The sequence below is a fragment of the Oncorhynchus masou genome, chromosome 25 (genome assembly GCF_036934945.1).
Source record: "Oncorhynchus masou masou isolate Uvic2021 chromosome 25, UVic_Omas_1.1, whole genome shotgun sequence".
NCBI classification, from domain to species: Eukaryota; Metazoa; Chordata; class Actinopteri; order Salmoniformes; family Salmonidae; genus Oncorhynchus; species Oncorhynchus masou.
In genome coordinates, this window is record NC_088236.1 from 5,237,924 (window position 1) to 5,265,423 (window position 27,500).

Sequence of the window (27,500 nt, forward strand, 5' to 3'; positions counted from 1 at the left end):
TTTCCTGAGAGTCCCACAACAGCCCATTTTATTCCTTTCGGCCTCCATTATTAGTCAGATAATGATCATTTTGCACAAAAATTCCAAGTAAAAAATGGACCAACCCATCTGGGCAAAAAATGGACCAACCCATCTGGGCAAAAAATGGACCAACCCATCTGGCATTATCCTGAAATGGAGCATCAAAGGCATCAATCTAAATGTGTTATTTAGCTTAGCCATGTGGAGAAATGCTTGGCCAATCATCTGGCTGACATTAAGCTCTAATTATCTGGTCTGTTTATGTTGTGTTTCTTTTCCAAAAGGGGTGTTTGTGTGTGTGTGTGTGTGTGTGTGTTTGTTTTACAAAAGGGTGTGTGTGTTTGCGTTGGAAGGTGGTGGTGGGTGTTGACATGCATAGAGAGGAAACACCTCCCCATTATCCCCAATTCTCCTCTTGGTTTCCTGGTTTCACCCCGTCACAGGGACAACAACACTGAGAGATGTCATATGGTGGCCTGCCGATGTGTTTGTGGTGCGTCACCACAGGGCAGGGCTTGTGTTTATGGTATCCCCTCGGGGAAGCCGAGTCACTGTTTATCTTTAATCCCGCAGAGAGCATGTCCTCCGGGAACATCAGGGTCGAGGAGAGGGGTCTATGCGGAGGCTGCCCCCCCATCAGGGTCGAGGAGAGGGGTCTATGGGGAGGCTGCCCCCCATCAGGGTCGAGGAGAGGGGTCTATGGGGAGGCTGCCCCCCATCAGGGTCGAGGAGAGGGGTCTATGGGAAGGCTGCCCCCCATCAGGGTCGAGGAGAGGGGTCTATGGGGAGGCTGCCCCCCATCAGGGTCGAGGAGAGGGGTCTATGGGGAGGCTGCCCCCATCAGGGTCGAGGAGAGGGGTCTATGGGGAGGCTGCCCCCCATCAGGGTCGAGGAGAGGGGTCTATGGGGAGGCTGCCCCCCATCAGGGTCGAGGAGAGGGGTCTATGGGGAGGCTGCCCCCCATCAGGGTCGAGGAGAGGGGTCTATGGGGAGGCTGCCCCCCATCAGGGTCGAGGAGAGCGGTCTACAGGGAGGCTGCCCCCCATCAGGGTCGAGGAGAGGGGTCTATGGGGAGGCTGCCCCCCATCAGAGAGTAGGTGGAGGAGGAGGAGTCACCTCTCTGTTTTGGACTGTTTCTTTCCGGAACCTATTTGGCCAGATCTGGTACCACTCCTTTCATGAAAAATCAATCAAACCTTTTGCAGTGTCAGCATTTTAAGAAAATAAATCAAAGTTAATTTGTGTTGGCTCTTCGTTAGTTCTCCTGCCCCCACCCCCCAAAAAAACTGAATGTGAAAAAGTTTATTTTCAGCCCAGGCCTGATATTCTAAGAGTTGATTCGGGTTGGGCCGACCCGGACTTATGGTTTGTGCAACATTGTAACCTAGGGAGTGGAGCTGGCAGTGGACTGGGGTTCTGGGATGGGGTGGGTAGGGGGCTTGTAAATACCACAGCTAGAAAGTACTGGAATAGGGAGTGGAGCTGGCAGTGGACTGGGGTTCTGGGATGGGGGGTAGGGTAGGGGGCTTGTAAATACCACAGCTAGAAAGTACTGGAATAGGGAGTGGAGCTGGCAGTGGACTGGGGTTCTGGGATGGGGTGGGTAGGGTAGGGGGCTTGTAAATACCACAGCTAGAAAGTACTGGAATAGGGAGTGGAGCTGGCAGTGGACTGGGGTTCTGGGATGGGGTGGGTAGGGGGCTTGTAAATACCACAGCTAGAAAGTACTGGAATAGGGAGTGGAGCTCGCAGTGGACTGGGGTTCTGGGATGGGGTGGGTAGGGGGCTTGTAAATACCACAGCTAGAAAGTACTGGAATAGGGAGTGGAGCTGGCAGTGGACTGGGGTTCTGGGATGGGGTGGGTAGGGGGCTTGGTTAGGGTGCAAATGGGGAGTCTGGTGTTGCAGTGGTGGAACAAGTATCCAATTGTCATACTTGAGTAAAAGTAAAGATACCTTAATATAAAATGACTCAAGTAAAAGTGAAAGTCACCCAGTAAAGTACTACTTGAGTAAAAGTCTAAAAGTATTTGGTTTTAAATATACTTAAGTATCAAATGTAAATGTAATTGCTAAAATATACTTAAGTATCAAAAGTAAAATAATAAATCATTTCAAATTCCTTATAATAAGGAATATATGGGCCGGCACGTAGCCTAGTGGTTAGAGCATTGGACTTGTAACCAAAAGGTTGCTTGATCAAATCCCTGAGCTGACAAGGTAAAAAGGCAGTTAACCCACTGTTCCTAGGCTGTCATTGTAAATAATCATTTGTTTTTAACTGACTTGCCTAGTTAAATAAAGGTAACATATCTATGTAGACATATAATTAATAAGCAAAGCAGATGGCACGATTTTCAGATAGCCAGGGGCACACTCTGACATACTTTACAGATGAAGCGTTTGTGTTTAGTGACTTGGCTAGATCAGCAGTAGGGATGACCATTTGATGTGAATAGGACCATATTCCAGTCCTGCTCGGCATTCGAAACGGAACTACGACTTTTGGGTGTCAAGGAAAATGTCTCGAGTTGAAAAGTACATACTTTTCTTTAGGAATGTATTGAAGTAAAAGTTTTCCAGAATATAAATAGTAAAGTAAAGATACCAACAAAAAAAAACTGCTTAAGTAGTACTCTAAAGTATATATATATATTTTTTTTTACTTAAGTACTTTACACCACAGTGTTTATAATATTACAGCCATTTCAGAGCAACATCCCTAGGAATCTCTGTCAAATGTTTATAAAACGTGTTGTGGTGGGGGTGTGTTGGGGGTCCAGGATGTGGTGGGGGTGTGTTGGGGGTCCAGGATGTGGTGGGGGTGTGTTGGGGGTCCGGGATGTGGTGGGCATGTGTTGGGGGTCCAGGATGTGGTGGGGGTGTGTTGGGGGGTCCGGGATGTGGTGGAGGTGTGTTGGGGGTCCAGAATGTGGTGGGGGTGTGTTGGGGGTCCAGGATGTGGTGGGCGTGTGTTGGGGGTCCAGGATGTGGTGGGGGTGTGTTGGGGGTCCGGGATGTGATGGGGGTGTGTTGGGGGTCCGGGATGTGGTGGGGGTGTGTTGGGGGTCCAGGATGTGGTGGGGGTGTGTTGGTGGTCCAGAATGTGGTGGGGGTGTGTTGGGGGTCCAGGATGTGGTGGAGGTGTGTTGGGGGTCCGGGATGTGGTGGGGATGTGTTGGGGGTCCAGAATGTGGTGGGGGTGTGTTGGCGGTCCGGGATGTGGTGGGGGTGTGTTGGGGGTCCGGGATGTGCTGGAGGTGTGTTGGGGGTCCAGAATGTGGTGGGGGTGTGTTGGGGGTCCGGGATGTGTTGGGGTTGTGTTGGGGGTCCGGGATGTGGTGGGGATGTGTTGGGGTCCGGGATGTGGTGGGGATGTGTTGGGGGTCCGGGATGTGGTGGAGGTGTGTTGGGGGTCCAGAATGTGGTGGGGGTGTGTTGGGGGTCCGGGATGTGTTGGGGGTGTGTTGGGGGTCCGGGATGTGGTGGGGGTGTGTTGGGGGGTTCGGGATGTGGTGGGGGTGTGTTGGGGGTTCGGGATGTGGTGGGGGTGTGTTGGGGGTCCGGGATGTGTTGGGGGTGTGTTGGGGGGTATGGGATGTGTTGGGGGTGTGTTGGGGGTCCGGGATGTGGTGGAGGTGTGTTGGGGGTCCAGAATGTGGTGGGGATGTGTTGGGGGTCCGGGATGTGTTGGGGGTGTGTTGGGGGTCCGGGATGTGGTGGGGGTGTGTTGGGGGGTTCGGGATGTGGTGGGGGTGTGTTGGGGGTCCGGGATGTGGTGGGGGTGTGTTGGGGGTCCGGGATGTGGTGGGGTCCGGGATATGGTGGGGGTGTGTTGGGGGTTCGGGATGTGTTGGGGGTGTGTTGGGGGGTTCGGGATGTGTTGGGGGTGTGTTGGGGGTTCGGGATGTGGTGGGGGTGTGTTGGGGGTCCGGGATGTGGTGGGGTTGTGTTGGGGGGTTCGGGATGTGTTGGGGTCCGGGATGTGGTGGGAGTGTGTTGGGGGGTTCGGGATGTGTTGGGGGTGTGTTGGGGGGTTCGGGATGTGTTGGGGGCTCCTAGGGTGTTTAGACAGGGGGGTCTTCACAGACAGACAGTTGGAAGGCATTAGGTTGGCAGGCAGGACAAAACCATGTCAGACGCAGCTGTTGCCGACGGCGATTGATATTAGCATTCCACCCCACCCCATCCCACACGACCCCTACCCCCTTCATCCCATGTTCTATAGTACTTCTGTCTTGCCATACAGATTATTCTGCATAAGAATATCCTATTATAGACCTGGAGACTAGTATGGGACCTTCCTGGGGACATTACGACTCAAAGGGGGATGTTGTCTGCCTGCCTACCTGTCTTGCTGTGTTTTTAACTACCCACTTCTCTGTAACAACAGTATGTTAACACACAACAGAAGGCTTCAGACCTCATTCCTTGAATCCCAGAACATTGTTAGTTATCAGGACTGAACAACTAGGCCACTTGACAACTGGCACTTTTCTGGCTAATTTCAGGCATATATGTGCTGCTCAGATAGACATACGGTAAAGCAATTATCCCAAATGTTAAACATATTTACAGATGAGCTGCAGTCACTGTAGTGTGTTCATGACGACGACTTGAGGAATGCCGTACGCTGTGAATGGCGCTGCGGGGGTTTCATTGACATGGCACACATAGTGGTAAACACACAGCTTCCATTACTGAGAAAGTTGAAGGAGTTTCCTTCATTACGATCAAAACAACTGCATCAGTTGGTGGGTTGAATGGAACTGAGTTTGTTTTGGAAAGGAGAATGTGTTGTCTAGCTGTTCTGTTGAATGGTTACAGATGAATTTGTTGTTGAATTTGCTGTTCTGTGCTGCGCTGCTTCCATTTACTTAATCCCGCTTCCAAAACTGGGCGAGACAAGAGTCTGTGAGAAAAAAAACACAACTCCAAAATCAACTACATGAACTCAAAGACGTTTCATCGTGTTAATGTGTGACTGTGAACACTGGCAGGTCTTGCTGTCGTTGTCCTTTCACTCACATGCTAACATTAACGTCATACCATCCTTTGACTCAACACGCTAACATTAGCATTAACGTCATACCATCCTTCAACTCAACACGCTAACGTTAGCATTAACGTCATACCATCCTTCGACTCAACATGCTAACGTTAGCATTAACGTCATACCATCCTTCGACTCAACATGCTAACGTTAGCATTAACATCATACCATCCTTTGACTCAACATGCTAATGTTAGCATTAATGTCATACCATTCTTTGACTCAACGTTCTAACGTAGCATCAATATTAGTATCATTATCGCCATGCCATGCCAGCTAACAACAAATGTTCCCACAACTTTAGAGAATGTTCCCTTTAGAGTCTCATTTGTTCATAAACTAACATTTTCATAGGAATGTTCCCATGATGCGCAAGGAATGTTTCCAAGAGACCATTCCCTTAATGTCAAGTAGACCTTACCCAGAACATGATTACCATGTTCTCAGAACTTAAGATTATAAATGTTCTAGACAAGTTTCATGGGAACGTTGCATGAATTTTCTCCTAACCCTCAGAAAACTGTACACGGGAATGTTCTTGCAACGTCCTATAAAACGTGTCTAGAACATTAATGTTCTATATTCTGAGAACATTGTAGCCATGTTCTAGATAAGTTTTGTTTGACAGTAAGGGAATATTCTCCTAACTTTAACACCATGCTAAAAAGGTTCTCAGAAGTTTTTCTTTGCTAACATAGGATGTTCCCCTAACTAATGGAAAACTGGACATTCAAACATTATAGGAACATTACGGGTAACATTACAAAAATGTTCTCTCTCCCTAGAATTGTAAGCTATGATGTCCTTTGCTATAAGATGCTAATGTAGCATTAGCATCATATCCTTGCGGGTAGCCCTGTTTCTAATGTAACATTAGCATCATATCCTTGTGGGTAGCCCTGTGTCTAATGTAGCATTAGCATCATATCCTTGCGGGTAGCCCTGTGTCTAATGTAGCATTAGCATCATATCCTTGCAGGTAGCCCTGTGTCCGTGTCCTCCAGTAGACTGATTAGCTGGATAAAGTTCTCCTTCACGGCCACCATGTTGTTTGTCGTACTGCCCTCCAGGATCCAACGCTTCCCCCTGGCTAAAGGCTCCAGCTCCAAGTATTTCTTTATCTGGAAGACAGAATGGGGGGGGGGGGGGGGCATTAAACCAAAGTCAACTCAAACAGCTTAAGTCCTGCCTGAAAAAAAAAGAAGCTTTGCAGCCGCAAAGCCAATACACAGGCTTCCCCAAGAAAATATGTCAGTCTGATCTCTGGGAAAACTAGTAATGCGGATTGTTGGCGTGGGCTTGGCTGTTGGTAACATTTGATTATCAGTATCATATGTATGTGTGTGTGTGTGCGTTTGGGGGTAAGGAGGGGGGGGGGGAGGCGCAATGCTTGGACCTTCTGAAGACACAAGAACTTGCATTATTAGTTGATGTGGATGTTTTGAACCTTACGCGTGTGTTTTGTAACGTAATGAATGCCCACTGAAATCTGCTAGCTAGCTCCCTTATCTGCCCCCTAAACCAAACAATTTTTTTTGGGCTGCCTCTTACTATTGAGGCAATTACCTGACATGGATGCAATAAAACACCTTTCATTGTGACAAAAGGTTCCACAGTGAAATACAGTATATCAGAGAGAAATGGATGTGTCTGTCGACAATACCTACAGTGGGGGGAAAAAAGTATTTAGTCAACCACCAATTGTGCACGTTCTCCCACTACCAGTTACAGGTCTGTGAGAGCCAGAAATCTTGCTTGTTTGTAGGTGACCAAATACTTATTTTCCACCATAATTTGCAAATATATTCCTTTAAAAAACCTACAATGTAAATTTCTGGATTTGTTTTCTTCTCATTTTGTCTGTCATAGTTGAAGTGTACCTATGATGAAAATTACAGGCCTCTCTCATCTTTTTAAGTGGGAGAACTTGCACAATTGCTGGCTGACTAACTGCTTTTTTGCCCCACTGTACCTAATAGCTACCACTTCAGCCTATCTTCTCAATCTACTGAGGGAAATGTTCCTTGATGAGACATGAATAGAACAATATTACCACAGATGTTGCTGATATAGATTCAAATAACAAGCAAACAGCAAAAAAAAAAAAAAAAAAAAACCTTGTATTCTCTGATAACTTATAGTTTTGTTGTGACCATGTTGTGGACATAACTTGTTACTTAAAGCATGGCCATTCAAACATGGTTTTGACTAGATGGTATACAGCTGTGGACGGAAATGACTTTTCATAGCAGGTTAGGAGAATTTACGCAGCAGATTAGGAGAATGTGGGTTAATGAGGCTAAGGTTAGGACAGTGTTCAAGAGAATTGGGTTACTCCTCCTTTCCTTCAGTCAAATGGTCAACTCGCCCTCTAGTGGCCTCATGGGTGGAATGTTAATATTTTTCATAATTTCATAATTGTTTTTTACATTATTTCAAAAGAGCTGCCAAAAATTGGGATGCTAACTCAACATGTACTACATTGGGATGCTAACTCAACATGTACTACATTGGGATGCTAACTCAACATGTACTTACATGTCCACTCTATATCTGACATGGTACAAGCCCATTACCCATTTTTAAGCCCATTACCATGCGTGTGAGGTGTTTACTTTTGTTTCAAAGTTGATTTGTTTTAAGACTACCAAGAAACACTGTGTGACCCTGATTTAGCCCTACTGTAGTAAAAGGTTAAGGTTAGGAGAAGGCTTAGGGTTACCTAAAATGCTGTCCAAACCTGCTATGAAAAGTCACTCCTGTCTGTAGCTGTATACCATCTAGCCACAACCTTCAAAACATCCACAACAGCCACAACAAAGATTTCCTCACTTCCTGCCCACTGCTGCTATTTTGAACAGGTCTCTCTTCCAGAAGATTTGTTTATCTCAGTGAGACAAATCTGTATTAGTAAAAGTTATGCAAAAGAGATTGGAGAAGCCGTCCGCTCTCCTTATCACTCCTGTATTTGCTAAAACAAACAGCTGAGATATCAAAGTGTATCTATTTCAATCAAATGAGATGTCCTGATCAACGCTGTTCCTCCTAGTTAGGACATAGACCAGCATCACACAATCAGGGTTCTGGTCAACGCTGTTCCTCCTGGTTAGGACATAGACCAGCATCACACAATCAGGGTTCTGGTCAACGCTGTTCCTCCTGGTTAGGACATAGACCAGCATCACACAATCAGGGTTCTGGTCAACGCTGTTCCTCCTGGTTAGGACATAGACCAGCATCACACAATCAGGGTTCTGGTCAACGCTGTTCCTCCTGGTTAGGACATAGACCAGCATCACACAATCAGGGTTCTGGTCAACGCTGTTCCTCCCTGGTTAGGACATAGACCAGCATCACACAATCAGGGTTCTGGTCAACGCTGTTCCTCCTGGTTAGGACATAGACCAGCATCACACAGTCAAGGGTTCTGGTCAACGCTGTTCTTCCTGGTTAGGACAAAGACCAGCATCACACAATTAGGGTCTGGTCAACGCTGTTCCTCCTGGTTAGGACATAGACCAGCATCACACAATCAGGGTTCTGGTCAATGCTGTTCCTCCTGGTTTGGACATAGACCAGCATCACACAATCAGGGTTCTGGTCAATGCTGTTCCTCCTTAGTTAGGACATAGACCAGCATCACACAATCAGGGTTCTGGTCAACGCTGTTCCTCCCTGGTTAGGACATAGACCAGCATCACACAATCAGGGTTCTGGTCAACGCTGTTCCTCCCTGGTTTGGACATAGACCAGCATCACACAATCAGGGTTCTGGTCAACGCTGTTCCTCCTTAGTTAGGACATAGACCAGCATCACACAATTAGGGTCTGGTCAACGCTGTTCCTCCTGGTTAGGACATAGACCAGCATCACAGAATCAGGGTTCTGGTCAATGCTGTTCCTCCTGGTTAGGACAAAGACCAGCATCACACAATCAGGGTTCTGGTCAACGCTGTTCCTCTTGGTTTGGACATAGACCAGCATCACACAATCAGGGTTCTGGTCAACGCTGTTCCTCCTGGTTAGGACATAGACCAGCATCACACAATCAGGGTTCTGGTCAACGCTGTTCCTCCTAGTTAGGACATAGACCAGCATCACACAATCAGGGTTCTGGTCAACGCTGTTCCTCTTGGTTAGGACATAGACCAGCATCACACAATCGGGGTTCTGGTCAACGCTGTTCCTTTTGGTTAGGACATAGACCAGCATCACACAATCAGGGTTCTGGTCAAAGCTGTTCCTCCTAGTTAGGACATAGACCAGCATCACACAATCAGGGTTCTGGTCAACACTGTTCCTCCTAGTTAGGACATAGACCAGCATCACACAATCAGGGTTCTGGTCAACGCTGTTCCTCCTAGTTAGGACATAGACCAGCATCACACAATCAGGGTTCTGGTCAACACTGTTCCTCCTAGTTAGGACATAGACCAGCATCACACAATCAGGGTTCTGGTCAACGCTGTTCCTCCTAGTTAGGACATAGACCAGCATCACACAATCAGGGTTCTGGTCAACGCTGTTCCTCCTAGTTAGGACATAGACCAGCATCACACAATCAGGGTTCTGGTCAACGCTGTTCCTCCTAGTTAGGACATAGACCAGGGCTATACTCAGCAGCTGATATTCTAAAGAAGAAATTACATACAGCACAAAGGTTGCAAATTTTTTGTAACTTTCCAAAAATTCCCAGGTTTTCCAGAAATCCCGTATTTCCCTCCTAATTTCAATAATCTTTCAACCACGATTTCTGGAAAACCAGCCTTCATCACATAGATGCATCACTGTGATGAAAAATGTTCACAATCAGAGAAACAGGATCATTACACAGCAAACCTGTCCATTTTTAACAAGTGTCTGTTTACCTGCTGTGTCCGCCTGCGTCTGTCTGCATACCTCTCTGCCTCTGTCTGCCTGCCTGCCTGTCTATCTGCATGTCTGCCTGCTACCCAGCCAAGTCAGTGGTAGTATGTGTCCATGTCTGTGTCTGTGTCCTCTGAGTTGACACGTCTGTCCAAGTAGAACGTTAGTTTAACAACAAATTAAGTCTCCTCTCCACTGATCTCCTCAGCCTGGCTGACAGGCTGGCCCGGGGCCTGGGTGGAAAGCCGAGCGGACCCACTGTGAATTAATCAGTCTCCAGACTCCAAGCCCTCCCAGTTCTAACCTCCGCACCAGCCCCACCAGCCCTGTCCCAGCCCTCCCAGGTCTAACCTCCCCACTAGCCCTGGCCCGGCCCTCCCAGCTCCAACCTCCCCACCAGCCCTTACCCTCCCAGCTCTGACCTTCCCACCAGCCCTGCCCTCCCAGCTCCAACCTCCCCACCAGCCCTGGCCCTCACAGCTCTGACCTTCCCACCAGCCATGGCCCTCCCAGCTCTAACCTCCCCACCAGCCCTGGCCCTCCCAGCTCTAACCTCCCCACCAGCCCTGGCCCTCCCAGATCCAACCTCCCCACCAGCCCTGGCCCTCCCAGCTCTAACCTCCCCATCAGCCCTGGCCCTCCCAGCTCCAACCTCCCCACCAGCCCTGGCCCGGCCCTCCCAGCTCTAACATCCCCACCAGCCCTGGTCCGGCCCTCCCAGGTCTAACCTCCCCACCAGCCCTGGCCCGGCCCTCCCAGCTCCAACCTCCCCACCAGCCCTGGCCCGACCCTCCCAGCTCTAACCTCCCCACCAGCCCTGTCTGTCTGTCTGTCTGTCTGTCTGTCTGTCTGTCTGTCTGTCTGTCTGTCTGTCTGTCTACCTGTCTGCGGGTTGTCTGTAGCAAAGGCCCCCTACTCACACACGCACATACACACACAGACATAAACACACACATACACCCACACAAACACACACACACACAGAGACAGACAGACAGACCAAATATGACAGTGTGTCCTGAGGGTTGAGATAACGATCACTGCAGTACGATAGTTGTTACACTATGTCTGGGGAGTAACAGATGACGTGTCATCTATGAAGGTGAAACATTAAGAATGATTACCGCAAAAGATTAGGTAAAGGTAGTACCGCAATAGATTAGGTAGTACCGCAATAGATTAGGTAAAGGTAGTACCGCAATAGATTAGGTAGTACCGCAATAGATTAGGTAAAGTTATTTTGCAAGCTATTTTTAAGCTAGCTAGCTTGATTCTGTATGGAGCCATAGATACAGTGCCTTGCGAAAGTATTCGGCCCCCTTGAACTTTGCGACCTTTTGCCACATTTCAGGCTTCAAACATAAAGATATAAAACTATATTTTTTTGTGAAGAATCAACAACAAGTGGGACACAATCATGAAGTGGAACGACATTTATTGGACATTTCAAACTTTTTTAACAAATCAAAAACTGAAAAATTGGGCGTGCAAAATTAGTGTTGTACACTTTAGCTTAAGACATGTAGCTTGCTAGTTAAACAACAATGAACATAGTGCCAAATCATGTCGTTACTACCCTGCATGAATCTGCTGGGAGCTAACCAACCAGGTTCAATGTTAGCTAGCTAACATTAGGCTCTAACTAGCAAAGTAAAAGGTTCTGGGATACGAATAATAGCATCATACACATAACGTTAGCTAGGGAGCCAGCCAGCTAATGTTAACTACCTAGCTAACAGTACACTTTAGCTTAATATGTAACCACTTTCTGTCAAAATTAGAAACGTGTAATATCTGAACATGTAGCTATCTTACCCGCATACATCATCATGCATGATGGCCACGTCTCCCTGTCATGGATGCCATACCAAGGTTGCCCTTAGTTTGAAGATGTAATCCAGACAGGTGTTTTCTCCAACTCTTCAGCTATCATACTTTAATTCCAATGATTTCAAAACCTGCTCCACTACACAATACTTTTTTTTTAAAGCCGCCTTCAATAGGATTACCCACACATGCTGACCAACTCAAGTAGACAGAAGCCCTCTATATGGCAGACCAATCCGAACTCCGAACTCGGCATGTCCAGCCAATCATGGCTACTGGGAAGGTTGCTGACTTTTTCTGTGGCTAAACCAAATAATTTAACCATTTTATTCATATTTACAGATGGCATACAAGTTTGTTATTAAGGCACATTAAAGCTCACATGTTCCAGAAAGCATTCCTGGCCAAAATCGCATTTTGATAAAAATATATATTTTTTTTTCAACGTTTAATTGGCTCTCCTGTGAAGTCAAGATTTGCGACATACACCTAGTTTCCTGAAACAGGTCACAAATATGACTCGAATGGGGCTCGGATTACTGTGGCTCGGCTTAGCTTGACGACAGAGGGGAGAAAGTTACTTAACGCAGAAGTTTGCTTTCTTACAACCAAATCTCTATTTTTTGTTTTAAATTACATTTCATAGAAGGGTCCAGACACTTTTAGTTGTTGTTGCAATTTCACTTTTTTTTTTGTTTACAAAACTTACCGCAACCAGCGATTCATTTCCTCATCCTCATCCATTTCCTCATTAACAAAATGCTCCAAAAACATTAAAAAACATTTGTATTACTATTATTATAACTATTATTATGCTTTAATAATGCTCTTTATAACTATATGTCATGATTAGATGTGATTTATGAACAACATAAACATATGTCATGTAAATCGTAACAGAACAATAAAGATCTACTTTAGGGAAAGCCACTCTTGCATTGTGTTAGCTTCTCTTCCTTTTTTTTTGCATGGTTCATTCATTTGGCCGTAAGACATGTTGCCTCCTGCCAAGGTGTTCCTTAAACAGGACGTCCTGTACAGGAAAGCCAAGGGATGACGTGATTGGCCGCCAACTGCGAGAACACAGCCACCGTGATCATTGTTATTCCCGACTTTAAAAAAAATAAAACACTTTCCTTATTAACACCTGTGTGTTGTCGTACCACCGTCGAGTAGTCAGCGTTTCAAATTCAGTCTTTGAAAACCGAGCCTGCGTAGGAATCTCTGAGCAAAGTGCACTCAAGGAAGTATGCTGATGAAATGTAACTGTTTGCCAACATTCAAGGGGGGGGAAATAGAAGTCAAATCCCACAAAACAGAAACCTTTTACCTGTCCGACCACCACCTAAAGGAGTGTTCAGTGGCTCACCTGACCCCTGACCCCTGACAGTAAAGCTGTTTAGCTCCAGAAGACCAGAACAGAGCAGCTTCCTGAAACCTAAAGACAACTGGAGGAGCTATATCCCGTCCAGACCTCCACACTGTTACAAAAAACAGACCGTAATTGGAGAACTTTTAATTTGATGCTGTGGTATAAAGAGTAGGTGTTTCTGGGATCGTTCTAGTTCTAGAGTTTGTTTTCGTAGCAGGTGACTGCTCCTTTATCAGATGATTTCATCTTTGTATTTGATTTCCCCCCTGAAGTTGTAGCTTGTTCTAATTAAAGGTCAACTGACCCTTAAAACAGGTTATGTGGGGTCAGAAACATTCATTCTAGTGTCAAAATTGACTACAAAGTGTAAAAAGGATCATTTTGACCATTAAAGTCAGTTTTGAGATGTTCTGGAAAAACAGTGAATGACATGGAGAATTAACCCTCCGCCCATGTCCCTTAATGTTGATGATGTGGTTGCTACTGACAAGGAGTGCATTAGCTGAGCTCTTTAATCACCCACTTCAATTGGTCAGGATTCATATTTGACTCAGCCACGCCTCCTTGTCCGTCCAACACTTCCTCATCTCCTAACCCCTTTCTAATTATGCTCCTCCCTCTATTTCCCACTGCCCCGCTTCTCCCTGCAGAAGTCACTGAGTCTGATGTGCTAAAATAAGGCCTTAAACTTGACCCTAAAAAAATATCCGGGTCAGATGGTTTAGACCCTTTCTTCTTTACGGTTGCTGCCCTTATCATCACCAAGCCCTATCTCTGACCTTTAATAACCTGTCTCTCCTCTCTGCGGAGGTTCCCATTGCTTGGAAGGCAGCCACGGTGTGTCCATTATTTAAAAGGGAAGATCAAGCTGATCCTAACTGTTATAGGTCAATTTCTATCTTGGCCTGTTTATCAAAAATGTTGGAAAAAAATGACCGGCAAGACGTGTGCCCTTATCTTAGTCTCGTTCACGTGTGTGTGTGTGTTTGTGTACGTGCCACAGGAGGCTGGTGAAGGGAAGCCAGCTCATAATAATGGCTGGAATGGAATGGTATGAGTTCAATACCATTCCATTTATTCCGTTCCTGCCATTACTATGAGCCGTCCTCACAAATTAAGGTGCCACCAGCCTCCCGTGGTGTGTGGAAGTTCAGGTTCATTCTCAGTATGGTAGACAGAGAGCTAGGCACACTCTGCCAGCTGCAGGGTCAACAGGCCATGCCAGGGATCTTTCCCATAAGTTATTGTTCCCATACAAATTGTGTACACAGAGGCTGGTGCACACACACACACACACGTGCGCTGGCATACACACACTCACACACACAGATTTGGAGGCTCCGGTTGAACTCTGCTGCGCTGTGTACTGTGAATGTTTTGGGAAATAAAAGTGAGTTGTTAAACAGGGACTCATTCTATCAGGAGGTTAAAAGCAGAGCCAGATTGAAGACAAGTGTTGCCAATATCAGATATATTCCTGAAGCAGATCACTATTGTAAAGAAACAGATTCATATCACTATCGTAAAGAAACAGATTCAGACCACTATCGTAAAGAAACAGATTCAGATCACTATCGTAAAGAAACAGATTCAGACCACTATCGTAAAGAAACAGATTCATATCACTATCGTAAAGAAACAGATTCATATCACTATCGTAAAGAAACAGATTCATATCACTACCGTAAAGAAACAGATTCATATCACTATCGTAAAGAAACAGATTCAGATCACTATCGTAAAGAAACAGATTCAGATCACTATCGTAAAGAAACAGATTCATATCACTATCGTAAAGAAACAGATTCAGATCACTATCGTAAAGAAACAGATTCAGATCACTATCGTAAAGAAACAGATTCAGATCACTATCGTAAAGAAACAGATTCAGATCACTATCGTAAAGAAACAGATTCAGATCACTATCATAAAGAAACAGATTCAGATCACTATCGTAAAGAAACAGATTCAGATCACTATCGTAAAGAAACAGATTCATATCACTATCGTAAAGAAACAGATTCAGATCACTATCGTAAAGAAACAGATTCATATCACTATCATAAAGAAACAGATTCAGATCACTATCGTAAAGAAACAGATTCAGATCACTATCGTAAAGAAACAGATTCAGATCACTATCGTAAAGAAACAGATTCAGATCACTATCGTAAAGAAACAGATTCAGATCACTATCGTAAAGAAACAGATTCAGATCACTATCATAAAGAAACAGATTCAGATCACTATCGTAAAGAAACAGATTCAGATCACTATCGTAAAGAAACAGATTCAGACCACTATCGTAAAGAAACAGATTCAGACCACTATCGTAAAGAAACAGATTCAGATCACTATCGTAAAGAAACAGATTCAGATCACTATCGTAAAGAAACAGATTCATATCACTATCGTAAAGAAACAGATTCAGATCACTATCGTAAAGAAACAGATTCATATCACTATCGTAAAGAAACAGATTCATATCACTATCGTAAAGAAACAGATTCATATCACTATCGTAAAAAAACAGATTCAGATCACTATCGTAAAGAAACAGATTCAGATCACTATCGTAAAGAAACAGATTCATATCACTATCGTAAAGAAACAGATTCATATCACTATCATAAAGAAACAGATTCATATCACTATCGTAAAGAAACAGATTCAGATCACTATCATAAAGAAACAGATTCATATCACTATCGTAAAGAAACAGATTCAGATCACTATCGTAAAGAAACAGATTCAGATCACTATCATAAAGAAACAGATTCATATCACTATCGTAAAGAAACAGATTCAGATCACTATCGTAAAGAAACAGATTCAGATCACTATCGTAAAGAAACTCTCAGTTTCTGTTAGAAGGTACATGTCTCTGTCGAGGCGGGCACTTTAAACCAGCCTTCAGGTTCACAGTGTCTGACAAAAACATCCAAAGTAAATTCAATAATATAAAAAAAATGCAAACAATCTCTTCCTGTTTCGGCAATAAGATGTAAACATTGTGAAAGTGGGTGAAGAAAACATGGCCCTTGTGTTGTCTGCCCCACAGTCAAAATATGACGAAACACTCCTAAAAGCAGCGTTTGTTGGCCTCTCGTACTCACATGCACAGGCATACACACACACCTACACTAGAGATGGACACAGTTAATCGAATATCCGGATGTTCGGAAGGAAGTTATTATTCAATTACTGGAGTGAGAGTTCATTTTTGGACAGGCCTACTTTAACAATGAAAAATATTGGTCTAATTCAGCTATCCTTGTGACATTTTTACCTATAAGGATATACTATGACATTTGACAGACTTAATTTAATAAAACAACAAACTTTTGAAACTAGTTTTTAATACTGGTGCATTGACCTACCGCTGCTGTGCATTCAGCCCTCACGGCTGCCCTGACAGTGGTCTACTGTTGTCCCCACTTCAAATAGCAATTCCACGCATGTACCTAACAGAGTTTCCACAAGACCTGCCACAGATCCAATGTAAAACACTCATCAGAAAACCTTTCTGCAACATAATCTGGTTGTATCACGGTGAAAATCAGACTTTGTTTGCTGTTGCTGTCACTGGCAAATTATGGAGAAAAGCACCTTGTCCTCTGTTTATCTCTGCCTTAAACATTTGCATCATTCTGATTGGTCGAGAGAGTCAAGAGCAATTTTTTATTTTATAGTAGTTTGATTTTGACTACACTACGCAACGCTACGCCAACACTACCGCCCTCCCACCTCCAGGCTAACATTAAATGTCACACCCTGACCATAGTTTGCTTTGTATGTTTCTATGTTTTGTTTGGTCAGGGTGTGACCTGAGTGGCCATTCTATGTTGTATGTCTAGTTTGTCTGTTTCTGTGTTTGGGCCTGATATGGTTCTCAATCAGAGGCAGGTGTTTGTCATTGTCTCTGATTGGGAACCATATTTAGGTAGCCTGTTTGGTGTTGGGTTTTGTGGGTGATTGTTCCTGTTCCTGTGTTAGTTTGCACCAGTTTAGGCTGTTTCGGTTTTCACGTTACGTTTATTTTTTTATTGATCGTGTTTCAGCTTCATTAAAGATGTATCTAAATAACCACGCCACATTTTAGTCCGACTCTCCTTCGACTAAAGAAAGCCGTTACATTAAAACTAGACTCCAGAACAGCAACGGCTCTATTCAATCAACTCATTAGAACAAGGCGCCTCTCTTTCCTCCAGTTTTTTCCCCCATAATCTTTCAGGCAGATCATTTGTAGCTGGGGAAGAAGAAGAAAGAAAATCAGAGTACTAGTTGCTGTTGAGTGAGTAACGCAGGAACTGACCTGTGACCTATGGAGAAACCACAGGAAGGGTGCATTACTAGTCAGATACCGGTAACTACGGTAACTCCATACGGTGACAAAGTACGGGAAACACCAACGTAAAGTCTATTAATAGGGCGTTGGGCCTCCACCAATCAGAACAGCTTTGATGCACCTTATGGTGTCTGGAACTCTATTCGAGAAATTTCTGCATTTTTTTTTTGGTGTTTTCTTGATAATGATGGAAACGTGTGTCGCTCCAGAATTCCCCATAAATTGGGTTGAGAGCTGGTGACTGAGACGGCCACGGCATATGGTTCACATCGTTTTCATGCTCATCAAACCATTCAGTGACCACTCATGTCCTGTGGATGGGGGGGGGCATTGTCATCACACGGGGGTATAGCCATGGTAGCCAAAATAATGGCCTGCCTAGCATTTTTATACAGGACCCTAAGCATGATGGGATGTTAATTGCTTAATTAACTCAGGGATCACACCTGTGTGGAAGCAGCTGCTTTAAATATACTTTGTATCCCTCATTTGTTTCCTTTATTCTGGCAGTTGAGTGCATGTCTTGTGATCTTATTGAGACCAGCCTGTATAAATAAACACGTGTTCTCTCTCTCTCTCTCTCTCTGCTTCTCTCTCTCTCTCTCTCTCTCTGCTTCTCTCTCTCTCTCTCTCTCTGCTTCTCTCTCTCTCTCTCTCTGCTTCTCTCTCTCTCTCTGCTTCTCTCTCTCTCTCTCTCTCTCAACCCCATATCCCATTTGAGGTTATTACACGCCACCCTTCACTGCACTGACAACAGAGAGAGAGGGAGCGGGGGTCAGGGTTCGGTGGGAAGGGGTGGAGGGGCATCCCACCCCACTCCCAGTGGAAGGAAGTATTAAGGCTTTAAGGTTAGCTAACAAGGGAAAGTTATCTCCTCAAATATCAGAGTCACGCCCTGTCTGCCAGGATAGGGAACATACCAGTTGCCTGTAAAGTGGCCCCAGGGTAATGAGAGGAGCACTTACCCTATCTATAATAGGTACACTACATAACCAGAAGTATGTGGACACCTGCTCGTCGAACATCTCATTCCAAAATCATGGGCGTTAATATGGAGTTGGTCCCCCCCTTTTGCTGCTATAACAGCAAAGGGGGGGTATGAGAGGCCTAGAGGGTCCTGTGTGTGCCCCAAAATGCACCCTATAGTGCAAAGCTGGTTTCATTCCAGGTGACTACCTCATGAAGCTGGTTGAGAGAATGCCAAGAGTTTGCAAAGCTGTCACCACGGCAAAAGGTGGCTACTTTGAAGAATCAAACAATTTGTTTAACACTTTTTTGGTTACTACATGATTCCATATGTGTTATTTCATAGTTTTGATGTCTTCACTATTATTCTACAATGTAGAAAATAATAAAAATAAAGAAAAACCATTGAATGAGTAGGTGTGTCCAAACTTTTGACTGGTACTGTATATTTAAAGGAGAGTCAGGTAGCCTAGCTGTTAAGAGAGTCGGGCCAGTAACCGAAAGGTCGCTGGTTCGAATCCCCGAGCCGACTAGGTGAAAAATCAGAACCTGTGCCAGCCAACAAATGAAGACTTCAGAGCCACCCTCCCTCCACACAAACCTCAGACCTCAAACCACCGCCTCTGTCTATAGATCTCAGATTTACTGTCATGCTCAGCCTCAGAGGGGGAAAGAGGAGTGAGAGAGGAACGTTGAAGGGAGAGCGGAGCTCCCCAAATCCCCAGCTCTGTGCAGGTTCAAAGTGATTCTCTGGTCTGTAGACTGTTCCGTTCCTCTCCTCAAAAGCTAGTCAACAGAGTGCTGGCCAGATCAGCATCATAAATCGCTAACTGACGGCACAGGGACACTAGCTGCTGCGAAAAGTTTGGAGGCGTGGAACAACGCTACAGTACTTAAGTCCTCAGGCCGCGATAATGGACTTTCCATATAGGAGAGGAGAGAGATGGAGAGAGAGAAGGGCAGAGAGACAGAGGAGAAAGGGAGAGATGAAGAGGGGAAAGGGGCAGAGAGACAAGGGAGAGATGGAAAGAGAGGGGCAGCTAGACAGAGGAGAAAGAGAGAGATGCAGAGGAGGGAGAGAGAAGGGCAGAGAGAGGAGAAAGGGAGAGATGAAGAGAGAGGGGCAGCTAGACAGAGGAGAGAGATGAAGAGGAGAGAGGAGAGGGGCAGAGAGACAGAGGAGAGAGATGCAGAGGAGGGAGAGAGAAGGGCAGAGAGACAGAGGAGAGATGAAGAGAGAGGGGCAGCTAGACAGAGGGGAAAGAGAGAGATGCAGAGGAGAGAGAGTGAGCGATGAAGAGGGGCCTTGAGACAGAGGAGAGAGAGAGAGATGCAGAGGAGAGAGAGAGAGAGAGAGAAAGGAGAGGAGAGAGATGTTGAAATGCATCTAAAATGTGTTTATGAAAAGGTTCCCATTTGGCCAGTAAGGAGCTTGACCTTTCTGCCTTTACTAATACCGAGGCTTCAACTTGGTCTACATATTGATGCTGGAGATCGAAAGACTGCCAACAATACTTGCTGCTGTTTGCAGAGAGCAGAGCAGAGCAGGAGGACTGATTTCTCCAGGCTGACGGAGCCCTATACAGTATACAGTACACAGTAGAGAGAGTTGAGACAATGAGGTGTCTGCTATATGATACATATACATTACACTATACCATTATATGGCGGCCATGTTAGATCCCCATTAACATAAATGTAAGATGGCGTAGCAGTCAGGCGTCTTTGTCTTCGTCTTGTCGTGTCCCGTGTATATAATCTTTTTTTCTTCGCACATATTTTAAAAATATTTTTCTTAACGTCAACTTCAACATACTCTCCTGCAACCTGCCTCACCCAATGTGGTATAGATCTGCTATTTTCTTTACTTTAGAACCGGAACCCCCAACAGAAGCTAGCCAGCTAACTAGCTACTAGCGAGTAGTCAGCTAGCCACTGCTAGCGGTTATCAGCTAACCTTTAGCCCGGACAACTCTTGCCAGTCTGCACAGCGCGATTCAAACCAGAGGATATCGGACTTATTTTTCTTCACATCTCCAGTTTCTTAACGCAAGCGCTGAACCTCTTCACCTGGATCAGCGCAGCTAGCTAGCTGCTATCCGAGTGGCCACTCCTGGCTGACATCTCTGTCCCGAAGCAAGCATCAATTAGCCTGTAGCTAGCCTATGCTAGGCCCATGGCGATGTCATTTACAACATAGCTTACAACACTCTACTCTCTACACTCTAGCACATTGGATGCAGTCTATCACAGTGCCATCCGTTTTGTCACCAAAGCCCCATACACTACCCACCACTGCGACCTGTATGCTCTCCTTGGCTGGTCCTCGCTTCATATTCGTTGCCAAACCCACTGGCTCCAGGTCATCTATAAATCTTTGCTAGGTAAAGCCCCGCCTTATCTCAGCTCACTGGTCACCATAGCAGCACCCACCAGTTGCACACGCTCCAGCAGGTATATTTTACTGGTCACTCCCAAAGCCATTTCCTCCTTTGGCCGCCTTTCCTTCCAGTTCTCTGCTGCCAATGACTGGAACGAACTGCAAAATCACTGAAGCTGGAGACTTATATCTCCCTCACTAACTTTAAGCACCAGCTGTAGGAGCAGCTCACAGATCACTGCACCTGTACATAGCCCATCTGTAAATAGCCCATCCAACTACCTCATCCCCATACTGTTAGTTATTGTGCTCCTTTACACCCCATTATCTCTACTTGCACATTCATCTTCTGCACATCTATAACTCCAGTGTTTAATTACTATATTGTAATTATTTCACCACTATGGCCTATTTATTGCCTTTACCTCCCTTATCCTACCTCAGTTGTACACACTGTATATAGACTTTTTCATCTGTATTATTGACTGTATGTTTGTTTATTCCGTGTGTAACTCTGTGTTGTTGTTTGTGTCGCACTGCTTTGTTTTATCTTGGCCAGGTCGCAGTTGTAAATGAGAACTTGTTCTCAACTGGTCTACCTAGTTAAATAAAGGTGACATTTATTTTTATTTTTTTAAATGAGGGAATATTTAAATATTTAATAAAGGTATGTAACTGGGGCGGCAGGGTATCCTATAGGTTAGAGCGTTGGACTAGTAACCGGAAGGTTGCAAGTTCAAACCCCCGAGCTGACAAGGTACAAATCTGTCGTTCTGCCCCTGAACAGGCAGTTAACCCACTGTTCCCAGGCCGTCATTGAAAATAAGAATTTGTTCTTAACTGACTTGCCTAGTTAAATAAAGGTAAAATAAAAATCAAATAAAAAAAGAACTAGAATAGGCTCTTATCCATGAACATCACAATAAAAGTGCAGAACGTTTGATTTGCCTGATGGGAGGCCACAAGTTCTGCTAAAACCATTGAAAACTGTGTGATGTTTTCAAAGGATTGTCAAATAAATTCAAATCAAATTGTATTTGTCACAAGCGACGAATAGAACAGGTGTAGGTAGACCTTACCGTGAAATGCTTACTTACAAGCTCTTAACCAACAAAATAAAATAACAATTTTGAGGTTAAATACAGGGGGTACCGGTACATACAGTATATAAATGTATAAATATATAAATATTGGGGTTTAATATGATGGGAAAGGGGGGAAAGAGGAGGGGGAGGGGGAGGGAGGGGGAAGATGGGAGGAGGGGGGAAAGAGGAGGGATGAGGGAGGGAGGAGGAAGATGGGAGGGGGGAAAGGGGGAAAGAGGAGGGGAAGGGAGGGAGGAGTGATGAGGGGGTAGGAGGGGTGAGGAAGGGACCCCTTTGTGGGATTGAGAATAAGGAACCCGCAGGACATGAAGAGAGGCGACGAGGGCGGGAAGAAAGGTCCAGACTTACTACAGTAGAGTGAAAGAGAAAGAGAGAGAGGGGGGAGCATCTGTGTGAATGGTGATCTGGCTGGCTGCCCTCCCTTCTGCTACTGCTGGAGCCAGGGGCCAATGCCTGAGCACCTTCCCCTGGAGAGCCTCTCTCTCTGTTTATCACTCTTTCTCTCCCTCCCCTCTCTCTGTTTATCACTCTTTCTCTCCCTCCCCTCTCTCTGTTCATCACTCTTTCTCTCCCTCCCCTCTCTCTGTTCATCACTCTTTCTCTCCCTCCCCTCTCTCTGTTCATCACTCTTTCTCTCCCCCACTCTATCTCTATCTTTTATCTCAGCCCTCACTCCTTCTCTCCGTCAGCCCTCACTCTGTCAGCCCTCTCTCCATCTGCCCTCACTCCTTCAGCCCTCTCTCCGTCAGCCCTCTCTCCGTCAGCCCTCTCTCCGTCAGCCCTCTCTCCGTCAGCCCTCTCTCCGTCAGCCCTCACTCCTTCTCTCCGTCAGCCCTCACTCCCTCTCTCCGTCAGCCCTCTCTCCGTCAGCCCTCACTCTGTCAGCCCTCTCTCCATCTGCCCTCACTCCTTCAGCCCTCTCTCCGTCAGCCCTCTCTCCGTCAGCCCTCTCTCCGTCAGCACTCTCTCCATCAGCCTCCTGTGAAGAGGGTCCCGTCGTGGCCCAGACAGAGGGGGTTTAAACTAAGCCTGGAGGTCTGTCAAGGGGGGCCTCCTACACCCCCAGGACCTCCTAGTCTGAACCAATCCCCCTCTCTTCACATCCTCCCTTCTCCCCTATTCACCTTTATCCTTCTCCTTCTCCTCACCTCCTACTCTCTCCTCTCCTCCTCTCCTTTATCCTTCTCCTCACCTCCTACTCTCTCCTCTCTCCTCCTCTCCTTTATCCTTCTCCTCACCTCCTACTCTCTCCTCCTCTCCTTTATCCTCCTCCTCCCCTCCTACTCTCTCCTCACCTCCTACTCTCTCCTCCTTTCCTTTATCCTTCTCCTCACCTCCTACTCTCTCCTCTCCTCCTCCCTTCTCCCCTATTCTCCTTGGTCCTCCTCCTCACCTCCTACTCTCTCCTCACCTCCTACTCTCTCCTCCTCTCCTTTATCCTTTTCCTCACCTCCTACTCTCTCCTCCTCTCCTTTGTCCTCCTCCTCCCCTCCTACTCTCTCCTCTCTCCTCACCTCCTACTCTCTCCTCCTCTCCTTTATCCTTCTCATCACCTCCTACTCTCTCCTCTCTCCTCCTCTCCTCTCCTTTATCCTTCTCATCGCCTCCTACTCTCTCCTCCCCTCCTTTATCCTTCTCCTCACCCCCTACTCTCTCCTCTCTCCTCTCCTCTCCCCTATCCCCCTTTGCTGGCCTCTGATTCCCCCTTGCTCTCTCCCCTCCTCTCCTTTCTCCTCCTCGCCCCCTCTCTCCTCTCTCTCTCCTCTCGTCTCCCCTCCCCTCCCCTCCGTGTTACAGTCAAACCTCCACTCTGCAAGAGATTTAAATCATAGCAAACACCGTATCCAGGGACCGTCATTTGAATTTCAAGGTTACGCGTTTTTCCATGTTTGTTTTTTTTTGTTTCCTCAAATGCCTTTTCCTAAATGTAATCCTGACAACAGTTTCACATTGCAACATGTGTGTGTGTGTGTGTGTGTGTGTGTGTGTGTGTGTGTGTGTGTGTACATGTGTGCATCTTTGTGTGTGTGTGTGTTCATAAATGAGGCACAGAGGTAGAAAGGTTCCTCTCTACATGAACAGCAGCGGAGCAAATAGGCCAGGAGTGTACCAGCTAGTGAAAAAAACACTCAAGAGAACACACACAGGCCCGCAGACACACACACACACACACACACGCACAGACACACACACACACACACGCACACACGCACACACACACACACACACACACACACACACACACACACACACACACACACACACACACACACACACACACACACACAGGCCCGCAGACACACACACACACACACACACACACACACACACACACACACACACACACACACACACACACACACACACACACACACACACACACACACACACACACACACACACACACACACACACACACACACACACACACACAGACAGACCCACAGAGACACACACACACGCAGACACAAGCACAGACCCACACACACGTGGTGTGTCAAAGGAAATAGTTAAAACCACAACCTCTGCAGGCTTTAAGACTGGATGTACTTTTGGAAACATGTTGACTTTCACACTCCATTAATTCCCAGCTGTAGCCAGGGTTCCCATTAACCAAGTATCAGACCTGGGTTCAAATACTGGTCTGCCTGTCGTACCAGGTAGGCCGGGTTTAAAGTTCTCCGATTATATTTGTTTGATTTCGCCAGGCAAGCTCAATCAAGCCCAGCTAATATAAGTGAAATTATTTTTGAACCCGGGTCTGCAGCGTTAACCCACTTCAACATGTGCATAGCACTACTGCCATCAGGAACTGAACACTGACATCGGGAATGGAACACTGCCATCAGGAATGGAACACCGCCAACAGGAACTGAACACTGCCATCAGGAATGGAACACTGCCATCAGGAATGGAACACGGCCATCAGGAATGGAACACTGCCATCAGGAATGGAACACTGCCATCAGGAATGGAACACGGCCATCAGGAATGGAACACTGCCATCAGGAATGGAACACGGCCATCAGGAATGGAACACTGCCATCAGGAACTGAACACTGCCATCAGGAATGGAACGCTGCCATCAGGAATGGAACGCCGCCATCAGGAATGGAACGCTGCCATCAGGAATGGAACACTGCCATCAGGAATGGAACGCTGCCATCAGGAATGGAACGCCGCCATCAGGAATGGAACGCCGCCATCAGGAATGGAACGCCGCCATCAGGAATGGAACACTGCCATCAGGAATGGAACACTGCCACCAGGAATGGAACGCCGCCATCAGGAATGGAACGCCGCCATCAGGAATGGAACGCCGCCATCAGGAATGGAACACCGCCATCATGAATGGAACACCGCCATCAGGAATGGAACGCTGCCATCAGGAATGGAACGCCGCCATCAGGAATGGAACGCCGCCATCAGGAATGGAACGCCGCCATCAGGAATGGAACACCGCCATCAGGAATGGAACACTGCCATCAGGAATGGAACACTGCCATCAGGAATGGAACACCGCCATCAGGAATGGAACACCGCCATCAGGAATGGAACACCGCCATCAGGAATGGAACGCCGCCATCAGGAATGGAACGCCGCCATCAGGAATGGAACACTGCCATCAGGAACTGAACACTGCCATCAGGAATGGAACACTGCCATCAGGAACTGAACACCGCCATCAGGAACTGAACACTGCCATCAGGAACTGAACACTGCCATCAGGAATGGAACACTGCCATCAGGAATGGAACAATGCCATCAGGAACTGAACACTGCCATCAGGAATGGAACACTGCCATCGGGAATGGAAGACTGCCATCAGGAATGGAACACCGCCATCAGGAACTGAACACTGCCATCAGGAATGGAACACTGCCACCAGGAATGGAACACTGCCATCAGGAATGGAACACTGCCATCAGGAATGGAACACTGCCATCGGGAATGGAAGACTGCCATCAGGAATGGAACACCGCCATCAGGAATGGAACACCGCCATCAGGAACTGAACACTGCCATCAGGAATGGAACGCCGCCATCAGGAATGGAACACTGCCATCAGGAACTGAACACTGCCATCAGGAATGGAACACTGCCATCAGGAATGGAACACTGCCATCAGGAACTGAACACTGCCATCAGGAATGGAACGCCGCCATCAGGAATGGAACACTGCCATCAGGAACTGAACACTGCCATCAGGAATGGAACACTGCCATCAGGAATGGAACACTGCCATCAGGAATGGAACACTGCCATCAGGAATGGAACACTGCCATCAGGAATGGAACGCTGCCATCAGGAATGGAACGCTGCCATCAGGAATGGAACACTGCCATCAGGAATGGCATTTCTCCAGTAAGCCAGGGTTCCCCAACCAGTGGCCCACGAGCTGGCCTCCCAAGTTTTTTTTCCATTGTTGGACATAAAAGACTGTAAAAACACCAAGAAATCAGCTCCAAGCTCCAATTTTGGAAATGTCTTCCCAAGTACTCCCACGCACAATAGAGAGACACGTAATTCGTATACAAATGCAACAAAGGTTTGGAATGATTATGTTTTAGTCAAATATTATATCTGTTTGGGTTTCTTGCTGTCAATTTGCAGTCTTCAAATGATTAGGAATTATGTTCCAGCACCCCCCCCCCCCCTTCCCAGGGGAGATTACCAGGCAGTGTTTGATCCTATGACTCAATAGAGGAGTGGAGGGGTAAGACCTCTCGAGGGGGGCAGCTCGGGGTTCAGAGCGTATGGCTTTTTGGAAGTCCTGAAGTCTCACCATGCTAGACCGCTAGACAATAGAGAGGTACTGATTATCCACCTCCCTCCCTCCCTCCCTCCCTCCCTCCCTCCCTCCCTCCCTCCCTCCCTCCCTCCCTCCCTCCCTCCCTCCCTCCCTCCCTCCCTCCCTCCCTCCCTCCCTCCCTCCCTCCCTCCCTCCTCTCCTCTCCTCTCCTCTCCTCTCCCTCCTCCCTCTCCTCTCCTCTCATCCCTCCCTCCCTCCCTCCTCTCCTCTCCTCTCATCTCTCTCTCGTCCTCTCCTCTCCCTCTCATCCTTCCCTGCTCTCCTCTCATCCTTCCCTCCTCCCTCTCCTCTCCTCTCCTCTCCTCTCCTCTCCTCTCTCCTCTCCTCTCCCTCCCTCCTCTCCCTCTCCTCTCATCCCTCCCTCCCTCCCTCCTCTCCTCTCCTCTCCTCTCATCTCTCTCTCGTCCTCTCCTCTCCTCTCATCCTTCCCTGCTCTCCTCTCATCCTTCCCTCCTCTCCTCTCCTCTCCTCTCATCTCATCTCATCTCTCTCTCGTCCTCTCCCTCCAACCTCTCCTCCCTCTGATGGAGATATGACTGACCACTGATAACAAGGAGAGGGTTCTTATCCCTTTACCAATGGAGGGCAGGAGGTGAATAGGGTCTGGTAGGAAAGGAAGGAGGGAAGGTGGATGGGTGGGAGGGATGGATGGAGGGCAGGAGGTGAATAGGGTCTGGTAGGAAAGGAAGGAGGGAAGGTGGATGGGTGGGAGGGATGGATGGAGGGCAGGAGGTGAATAGGGTCTGGT

General features: G+C 46.7%; 2 protein-coding genes across 2 annotated transcripts in view; both read right to left on the reverse strand.

Annotated features, from left to right (window-relative positions):
* Nucleotides 1–2,764: 2,764 nt before the first annotated feature.
* LOC135513456 (uncharacterized) lies at nucleotides 2,765–4,129 on the reverse strand. The gene has a single exon (XM_064936335.1). It carries the CDS (start codon nucleotides 4,127–4,129, stop codon nucleotides 2,765–2,767), a length of 1,365 nt encoding a protein of 454 aa, XP_064792407.1.
* A 1,910-nt stretch (nucleotides 4,130–6,039) lies between these two features.
* arl15a (ADP-ribosylation factor-like 15a) overlaps nucleotides 6,040–27,500 on the reverse strand; it is a 229,144-nt gene continuing 207,683 nt past the window's right edge. The window contains exon 6 of the mRNA XM_064936336.1: nucleotides 6,040–6,195. Coding sequence (XP_064792408.1) covers nucleotides 6,040–6,195 — 156 coding nt within the window. The remainder of the gene's footprint in view (nucleotides 6,196–27,500) is intronic.